Raw genomic sequence first — 10000 nt, forward strand, 5'->3', positions numbered from 1 at the left:
GTTCACGTAAACATACTGATTCTATGGGCGTCATGGTGGCGAGCTACAGTAACTAATCAGCGTGCTGTTAGCCGCACGTCGCTAACACCTAGCGTCACTGAGCTCCGCCCTCTCACCCCTAATATGGTCATTTCTGGCTTCAGAAAAACCAACATGCTAGCATCCAAAATGCTAAACTGGAGTCGTCGACTAACGAGTGGCGTGCGTCATTAAAGGACTCACGGTTCAGTCTGTCCTGAGCGCCATGTTCATTTCTCATGTGTGTTCTGTGGTTGCTTGTTACAGTTTTAGAGACCCTCTTATTGTCCGTGACACAAAGGAGCGCTCTCACATTACACACTGAGAGCTGTGTGTGTGTGTGTGTGTGTGTGTGAGTGTGTGTGTGTGTGTGTGTGTGTGTGTGTGTGTGTGTGTGTGTGTGTGTGTGTGTGTGTGTGGCAGATGGGACACATGTGTGGTCTGTGGTGGCAGGCTGGCTGGAGCCTGAGGTTGGTGGTGGCTTCATCTGGGATGGAGGAGGAGGAGTGGGGGGGTCTGAAGACAGCGCACGCACACACACACACACGCACACAAACACACACACACCTCGTTTCCCATTAATAAATCACCACAGTGTGTTTCACCACAGCTCTTCTCCCGGTGTCTCTCAGGGTGGGGACGTGTGTGTGTGTGTGGGGGGGGGGGGGAGGGCACGTTATGAGGGGAAACTTTATTTTTAGTCTTTGCAGGGAGTGTTGGAGGAGCACAGGAATGTGTTAATGGTGCCACCACAGCTTCCGCCCAGTCTTCCCATCAGCCCTTTAATACACGGCTCTGAATAGGGAGCCGAAGGGGGGGGCGGGGAGGGGGCGGGGCCACAGAAGGACCCGTAGGAGTCGTGTCGAAACGCTGAACCGGAAGTTTCTGAGCCGGCCTGTTTGTGATTCACAGCAGATGGTATAGACTCGATCTACATGTAGTGAATGATAGAGCTACAGGAAGAGGCAACATGCTCACAGTGTATTTAGACCAACTGTTTGATTTGACCTTTGACCTCAGAGTTCTCACCATACTGACTAAATGCACTAAACAGTATCTGTTTTATGGCCATGCTGTCAATCATCCTTGATGCCGACTCAAATGAACTTTTAGCAGACGTGACCTGCAAGTCAGTGGACGCAGAGTGAGTTCAGACCCTGCAGACCTGCAGACCCTGCAGACCCTTCAGACCTGCAGACCCTGCAGACCTGCAGACCCTTCAGACCTGCAGACCTGCAGACCCTGCAGACCTGCAGACCCTGCAGACCTGCAGACCCTGCAAACCTGCAGACCTGCAAACCCTGCAGACCCTGCAGACCTGCGGACCCTGCAGACCTGCAGACCCTGCAGACCTGCAGACCCTGCAGACCTGCACCCGGCCCGTGTGGTCTTACAGAGAGGCCCATGAAGAAGGTGTGAGAAAAGAGATGTTGGAGTAAATACTGCCTGCGACTTCAAATCAATAACTGATCATTTTCTATCTTTACGGCTGAGGATAAAAACGACGAGGGGTCAGTGTGTGTGTTTGAGAGTCCTCGCTGTGTGTGTGTGTGTGTGTGTGTGTGTCCTGCATCGATCTCCCTCAGCCCTCCTGCAGCCTCACTGCCCCCCCCTTCTTAAACTAATGGGGCATTTCCTCCAGTGCCACACCACCCAGCTACACTGTTTACTCTTCACTCCGCCAGGGCACGCACAGACACACAAACGCACAACGTGCACAGACACACAAACGCACAACATGCACAGACACACACACACACAACGTGCACAGACACACAAACGCACAACATGCACAGACACACACACACACAACGTGCACAGACACACAAACGCACAACGTGCACAGACACACACACACACAACGTGCACAGACACACAAACGCACAACATGCACAGACACACACACACACAACGTGCACAGACACACAAACGCACAACGTGCACAGACACACACACACACAACGTGCACAGACACACAAACGCACAACATGCACAGACACACACACACACAACGTGCACAGACACACAAACGCACAACGTGCACAGACACACACACACACAACGTGCACAGACACACAAACACACAACGTGCACAGACACACAAACACACAACGTGCACAGACACACAAACACACAACATGCACACACAGACACACGACGTGCAGACACAGACACACGACGTGCACACACAGACACACGACGTGCACACACAGACACACGACGTGCACACACAGACACACGACGTGCACACACAGACACACGACGTGCACACACAGACACACGACGTGCACACACAGACACACGACGTGCACACACACGACTAGATCAAACAGAGCAGAACACACTCACACCAAAAGTGAGAAACTCACGACTGAAATATTTACTACAAAGAGTCAAAATGGAGACTCAGAGCCACCGTCACGCTCCTCGTCAGTCCTGTGCTCACGTTGGACCGACGGGGCCCGACCACGGTGGCCTCCTGCAGACGCTGTCAGAGTCAGCACAGCGGAGACCAACCGAGAACCTGACTGAGATTTTGAGTCACATACGACCTTCGGATTTGTCGACTCAGCGAGTCGTCATGTCCACATTGTGCACCAGCTCTTGACTGTACCGTGCTGCCTTATCCTCCAACCGTGCTGTACTATGTAACGTGCTCACATCGGAGCCCTCACACTCATCAAACAAACGGGCCCTTGAGGGGTCAAAGGGGCCCGAGTGTGAGTTTTCTACCCTTCATCTACTCTAAAAAAAAAAAAAAAAAATCAAAGACAAACAAAAACATCCTGAAAATGAGATTTAAACTGGTATTTCTGCTGGTTGGTTTGGACGTCTGTGGAAGTGTAACTATCAAGTGATCGACATGTTTAACCTCTCCAACGATAACATCTCTGGAAATGATCAAGAGATTTGACAAAAACAAGATCCCGAGAAAATGTAAACAAAACAGGTTTTCATGCAGCAGACACACCTTCAGCATGTCCGTGGAAAATAAACTCCAGTACGCAAACATCATGTTGGTGAAACAGCATTTTCAGGTCGGTGGTGAATCAGGAGAAGGTGTTTACACTACGTTACAGCAGATGTAAATATTGTGAGGTAAGGTGGCGTGTGCAGGAAATCTGTTTCTAATGCACGAACCGGAGATGCATTTTAATGCCAGGTGTAAATATAACCTTCCATCTGGACGGGAGGGAGAGTCCATGTAAGCACGCTGGCGTCCGGTTCTTACCTGTGTGTCCTGTGGCAGGTGGAGCACGGTGTGCAGCCTCTCTGTGTGATGGTGTCGGGACTCCTCTTCGTACGCCAGGTCTCTGTCGGCCTGCGGCAGCGTCAGGAACCTCCGGATGGTGCACAGGTTCTCCCACAGGGTGCGGTTCTCCGGGCTGGGGTTCTCCTTCCACCGGAGCAGCTCACACAGCCAACCCTGAGGAGGAGGAGGAGGAGGAGGAGGTGGAGGTCAGAGACAGACGAGGAGGTGCAGTCAGCCGAGCGTTAGCTAAAACACCTTACTTAGCTTAGCTTAGCACAGTGGCTGCAAACAAGGGGAAGAGCTAGCCTGACTCAGTCTAAAACCTGTTGATTGTCTTGTTCCCCCCACATAATAAAATGTTAAAGGACAGTTCAGTGTGCTGACTTTCCTCTTGTCAGTTTTGGAACCAGAATCAACAAGTAAAGATGTTTGTGAAGAACGCTGAGAGAGCTGACGAAGACGAAGGACACGGTGAGCGTCTCGTGAAATAAAAACAGATTAACATACAAAAAGTTGAGAGTGTGTGAGAGGTAAATGTAGGACATGAAGACGGGGTGGGGGGTGGGGGGGGGGATGGAGAAGATTGAATTATGTCTGCTAGACTGGTTCGGTTTGTGACACCAGCTGTTGTGTTCAGCCGTGCACCTCGGGCAGCAGCGCCGCTAATAGCCTGATCATCTCCCTCTCTCTCCGCTCGCTCTCTGTCCTCGTGGCCAGCTGCAGCAGATGGGTGCAGTGAGCCGTGACCCTCAGCCACCCCCAGACCCACCCACCTGGGGGACCTCGCCAACCCACACACACACGCACACACACACACACACACGAGCGTGCACATACTGTAAAGACGATGCACACATGTATACATGCAACCTTTGTCGTGCTCACAGCTGTGAAGAGTCGTTTTCGTCTGATGGATTTGATATCTGAAGTTTCATTATGAATATTGTTTCCTTTTAAATTGATTGGACACAACAAATCAACATCGGCTCATTCAGAATGATTTCCCGTCTGCCGATATCGATGTTGAAGCGATGTCCTTCCTCACCTGGCTCTTGTTGGCAGCCACCTTTGCGAACAGCGCCTGGGACACTTTGGCTCTCTTCATCTCCTGCTGGATCTCGTCGTAGATCCCCGATGTGATGTTGACCAGCGAGTCCAGCTTCATGGGGAGGTCAGGAGTCGGCCCGGTCGGCTTCGGCTGCGCGGGAGAGGCGGAGCGACGTGAACAACATGAACATGCCTTTGAATGTTTTGTCATGGAGAAGCTATCAGATAAGTTTGTGCGACAGGAAATGTCATAAAGGCACAACATCTTTCACTGAGTGCTTCGGATACGTTCAGAAAAAACGTAGCACACAGATTTATCCCCAGAGCATCTTTGAGGTGTGTTTACATGCGAGGACGGAGGTTATCAGCTGACGATCAGAGCGAGTGGTGCAGCGCTCACATCTGCAGCACACGTCTCCACATGACTTTTGTTTACAGATCAAAGTCATTAAGTCTTCCTCTTTTGTCTCTCTTTGTTGTTTCTGTTTGAGCGGACATGTACTGGCTCTCGGAGAGCTTGTATACACACCGTTTGAAGTCGTCCACGAGACAAGTACGGACCAGCTCGCTTACATTCCCTCAGTGTAAACGATGCTGAGATAATTCCACATAGACATAATAAGAATAGAACACAGATTCTGCGTTCGCCTCGACATCACAGAGAAAACCTTATCAGTGATGTCGCTGAATTATTCTCCGCAGATGGAAACAAATGCAGCATAATGTCCTTCGTGTTTACAACATGCTGCTCGGAAACTTGGAAGCTGTTTTCCATTATAAACTGAATTTGTTTTAGATTTAAAAAAACAAAAAATGAAATAAGGAAACATGACGTGCTGCAGCCAAGAGATCTCAGATAACTCACCGAGTTGGAGATCTTCGTCTTGTTCTTCCAGATGGAGGCCCAGGTATCAGGGGTTATCTGGTCATCCAAGCTCCTCTCCCACACTTTCTACACACACACACACACACACACACACACACACAGCATGTTATGATCTAATGTTTGCATCATCTCAATATTTCTGCAGCGGTTTGATGGCTCCTCCTCTGACCCCGATGGAGGCGCACGAGTCGAAGCGTGTTGATCTAAAGAAGTTAATCGAGTTGCTCGTCAGACTACGAGAGTTACTGGAGCTTGTTTTTGGTTTGTGTGTGTTTGGACGACTCTCACGGACGGAGTAGACTCTGACTGATTCTGTCCCGGACATGTGAGGGTCGTGTTTTCTCTTTACAGTCGGACGGATCACTCCTGTACCTGATGGTTCAGTTTGCTTGTTTAGCTCATATTGAGGCATCAATCTGGCGTCATTTCAGTTATTTTCATTACCAGCTGAAAACTACGGCGGCCTGTAGGTGCAAAGGCTAACAGCTAAAACAAATGCAAAGGCTGAAACATAAATGAGCTGCACGTAAATCAAACGTGCTGCAGAAAGCTCTGCCACAAACAGACAAACAACTGCAAAGATCAGCCTTTTCTACAGAAGTACATACTCCAGGCCTTCAGGGGGCGCTATGTGTGAGTTTATTTATCCATCCTTATTTCAGTTATTTCCTTAACCAGCTGAAAACTCCTCACAGGAAGGTTTTGACCACCTCTGGAAAAAAGCCCACGGTGTAAAGGCTGCAGACTAACTTGTGATAGTCGTGGCGTTCCCGGGTTGGACGAGTTGGATGCAGGGAGGCCGACGGTCGGGTTCATGGTGCGCTCTCTCTCTTCCTGGTAGATCCGATCTCTCTCGCTCTCAGGCAGGTTCAGGAAGTTCTGCATCGCTTTCAGGTTGACCAGCAGAGACTGAGAGGCCGTGCGAGGGGTCTTCCTCTTTACGTAAGATCTCTGACAGCAAACCCTGGACCATGAATACAGACATAATTAGTGAGTCTGCAGGAAGACTAGTGCTTCATTCATAACAAACCGATGTGCACAGAAGCAGTTTTCTCTGAATACAGGTTTTCTTCTAAATGTGGGAGGATTGACTTTTTGGGATTTGAGAATCACAAGGTTACAGTTCTTACCGTGATCGTTTTCAAACAGGCCAAACTTTTGAACTAACCTCCATATTCTAGATATAAAACAACCACTTACTGTAAATAAATTAGATTCTTTGACCCCCCCCCCCCCCCCCCCCCCACAGTTGTTTTTAGCTGCTAAAACAACCAAATGATTACATAAAGTGTTAAAGAAAAAACACTGAATCTTTATATCTTAAAAAGTCAGAACCTGATTTTTAATCCTCTCCTCCATGTTCCTCTAACATGTCTGTCCTCAAACCCCCCAATCATGACAAAAGTCCATCCTCTTCTGCCTGCTCCACTTTTCAGAAAATGTGTGCTCAAACAGGCCGTTTGGAGATGTTCCCCTCATGACATCACAAAGGGCAGTAGCCCCTCCCCCAGGTGGGTGACACTCCCACAGCTAGGTGTTTGTTCTGCCCTCTGAGTCTGCCTTCTCACCGTAAACAATAGGACATGGAGCCAGAAAGCAGCGAGTACACCCGAGCCCTTCCAGAGAGGGGGCGTGGTCAGACACAGCTCATTTACATATTTAAAGCTACAGACACAGAAACAGCCTGTTCTGAGCAGGGCTGAGGGGTTTATAGACATAGACAGATATTTAACCTGAAAAGGAGGAGGAGATGTTCAATGAACTCGTCTTGTCGTGATTTCTCAGAAGCATCGACGGCGTGAAGCGTTATAAAACCTGACTCAGAGTGTGAAGTTTCTGTGAGGAGTTTTTCGCAGCTGGTTATGAAAGAGACTGACGTGAACGCTGATGTCTCTCCACGAGTCAATCAGCGAGAACATTCACCTGATCCACTGACTCACAGTGAGTGACATGATGGACTTTCAAAATAAAGGATTAAATTCATTTGTCTGAAAACACTTCTTACACACTTGTCCACAGGGAGCGCCACAACGGAGCCAACATGAAAGCTCCTCATGGGAGCTCTTCATGTCCAGTTCTACCTTCAGATACGCATCGAGGGTTGAGGAGTTAGGGTTAGAGGCATCGTCTCAACAGCTGAGAGGAGATGCTCGACGTCACTGATAGGCGGTGATTTCTCACACAGAGATTCAGCTAATCTGGCGGTCACCCACCTCGGGGTATTTTCGGGGGATTAGCGGAAGCGTAGCAGGAATCTTGCATGGTCATTGAGTCTCCTCCGCCCTCGCAGCAGCACAAACACCTGATGCATTCAGGCTGTGCTAAACTGGTCACCACTCGCCCCATTAGATCGATGTAATGAGAGGTGGATCACAGACCTACTGCTTAAGGGGCCAGGTGTGATTCACTCTGTGTGTGTGTGTGTGTGTGTGTGTGTGTGTGTGTACATTAGTATGAGCCTCCAACACACACACTAATACTGTATGTGTAGCACTGTCATGACCACGTTTATTCGCTTTAATCTGATTTATTAATTCTTTTCTTCACAGATTTATAGTTTGGGCTTTTTGATTTTATTTTGAAAGGACAGGATATAGAGAGAGAGAGTTGGGAATTAAATGCTCGGAGGACTGTAGTGTTTGTACAAGGGGGTGCAACCCAACCAATAGGCATTCAGCGCCCCTCTTCATGCACTTTAATTAACAAATATAAAATGAGAGAGGCGCTCAGGAGACGAGCTCAAATCTAAAAAAATAAATCCATCAAAACATGCAATCAAAGTCTAAATCTGTGGTTCTCAACTCGAGTTGGTTGCAGAGCCGTTTTCAGTCAGTGTGCCTGAAGTCTTTCCTCTGTCACGTGTCTGCAGCGTCCGACGTGAAGGAGTTCAAATATCAGTTTGTGACATTTAGACCGTGTGACTGAGTTTAGTTTTTGTTAATTAAAAAACAAGAAATAATCCAATATTGGATTTCTTGGAGGACTTCTGTTTTTGTTGCCGTGGTAACAAACGGGTATCGATGAACGGGTTTGATTCTTGCTCGGATCATATCAAAGATTAAGTTCTGGTATCATGAGAACCCTGACGACCTTATGAAATCCCCCCCCCCGCCCCTCTGTGACCACGGACGCTCCTGTTTTCTTACCTGTGTGCGGTTGAAGGCCACACGGGCAAACACGGCCTGGGACACGCTGGCTCTTTTCAGCTCGTCTCTGACCTGCTGGTAAATCTCAGACGACACCTCAGCGGCGGACGGGTTGCTCCCAGGATGGTCGCCGACTTTGGAGCCCCGCGGGATGGGCGGGTGGTTGAGGAACTGCTGGTTGAGGGCCTGCGGGTGCTGATGGGCCAGCAGGCGGCCTACAGCGAGCTGCTGGTTGATGAGGTGGGCCATGGCGAGCTGCTGGCGGACCATTTGCGGGGTGAGTTGAGGGGAGAGAATCCCACCTGGACCCAGCAGGGGCTGCAGAGCCCCAGGCAGGGGCGGAGGCGGCGGGGGAGGCACCTGGCCCGTGCGGAGAGGAGGGCTGTGGTGGAGGGGGCCGTGAGGGGAGGGCTGCTGCTGGGGAGGAGGGGGCTGCTGAGGAGGCTGGGAGGGGGTCTGGGGGTCTCCTGATCCCCCCTTCAGGAGCGGACTGCCAGCCCCAAGGTGACTGAGTTGAGCCAAGCCGGCCAGGTGAGGAGGCGGTCTCTGGCCAAGGACGCAGAAGTCGGCCATGTTGTCTCTCTCTACTGTAAAGAGAAGGGACGGTCAGGCGGGTTAAAGGAAACACTTCACGTCAACGAGGAGGCGGAGCTACAAGTCTTACTTTTGATGTCGGAAGGATCTCGTCCTGACCACATCTTCTCCAGGTAATCTACTGCTCAACAACACAAACACAAGCCATGAGGGGGGGGGACGGTCCTGATGCTGAGAAAAGGTTGTCATGACAACCACACCTTGAGTTTCATACATGATCTTTAAAACGATCGTTCATCGTTATATATAAACTGAAAAGGTCGTTCGCTACGACACCGAATGTCATGAAATGATTTTGGCGGCGGGCGGGTCCTTATGACGTGTCGTCTGACTTTAACACTTTCTTATCTTGTTTTTTAAACCGTCCCAGGTGGCACCAGTGGCTCGCACCAGAATCCAGACTTGTTCAATAAAAACCCAGATCAGGTGAAAGTCCACGCCATGGAAGCAATGATTTAAAGCTAGCAGCTGTTAGCGCTTCACTTTCTTTATTTTGAATCATTTAAAGGTCAAATGTGCACAAAGACAAAAACGTCTCTCACGGCGAGCTTACCTTTGATTTTCTTGTATTTTTTATACCAGCGACCAAACTCCTGACATTTGGCGGTGGAGACGTTGGCGTAGTACGAACTATTCACAATGGAGGAAATCATACTCTGAGAGAGAGAGAGAGAGAGAGAGAGAGAGAGAGAGAGAGAGAGAGAGAGAGAGAGAGAGAGAGAGAGACACACGGGGAGAGATAATTAATAACCCACATGATATGAAATGCTTACACTCACGCAACAACCACATGGCATGCTCAAGTAAACACACACACACACACACACACACACACACACACACACACACACACACAATAGGAACAGACAAGCATTAATCATGATTGGAAGCCACCCATGGAAACTCGAGCCAGTGCAGCGCAGAGAGAGGGAATCTCCAGCCACACACACATATGCTTGCAATTGATGCTGCGATCACCCCCCCCTCCACACACACACACACACACACACACACACACACACACACACACACACACACACATAAATCTCGTACAGC

General features: G+C 49.5%; 2 protein-coding genes across 2 annotated transcripts in view; both read right to left on the reverse strand.

Moving 5' to 3' along the window:
* dnajb11 (DnaJ heat shock protein family (Hsp40) member B11) overlaps window positions 1–10000 on the reverse strand; it is a 146732-nt gene that overhangs the window by 85148 nt on the left and 51584 nt on the right. The gene's annotated exons all lie outside the window — the stretch shown is intronic.
* The window catches only part of satb2 (SATB homeobox 2), a gene marked incomplete at its 3' end in the record, with an annotated part of 38866 nt that overhangs the window by 4917 nt on the left and 23949 nt on the right, over window positions 1–10000 (reverse strand). The window contains 9 exon segments of the mRNA XM_079357913.1: window positions 1337–1407; window positions 3097–3445; window positions 4317–4469; window positions 5184–5270; window positions 5955–6131; window positions 6133–6168; window positions 8351–8937; window positions 9015–9065; window positions 9498–9600. Of these exon segments, the coding sequence (XP_079214039.1) occupies window positions 1337–1407; window positions 3097–3445; window positions 4317–4469; window positions 5184–5270; window positions 5955–6131; window positions 6133–6168; window positions 8351–8937; window positions 9015–9065; window positions 9498–9600 (1614 nt within the window).

This window comes from Symphodus melops, assembly GCF_947650265.1.
Source record: "Symphodus melops genome assembly, chromosome: 12".
NCBI classification, from domain to species: Eukaryota; Metazoa; Chordata; class Actinopteri; order Labriformes; family Labridae; genus Symphodus; species Symphodus melops.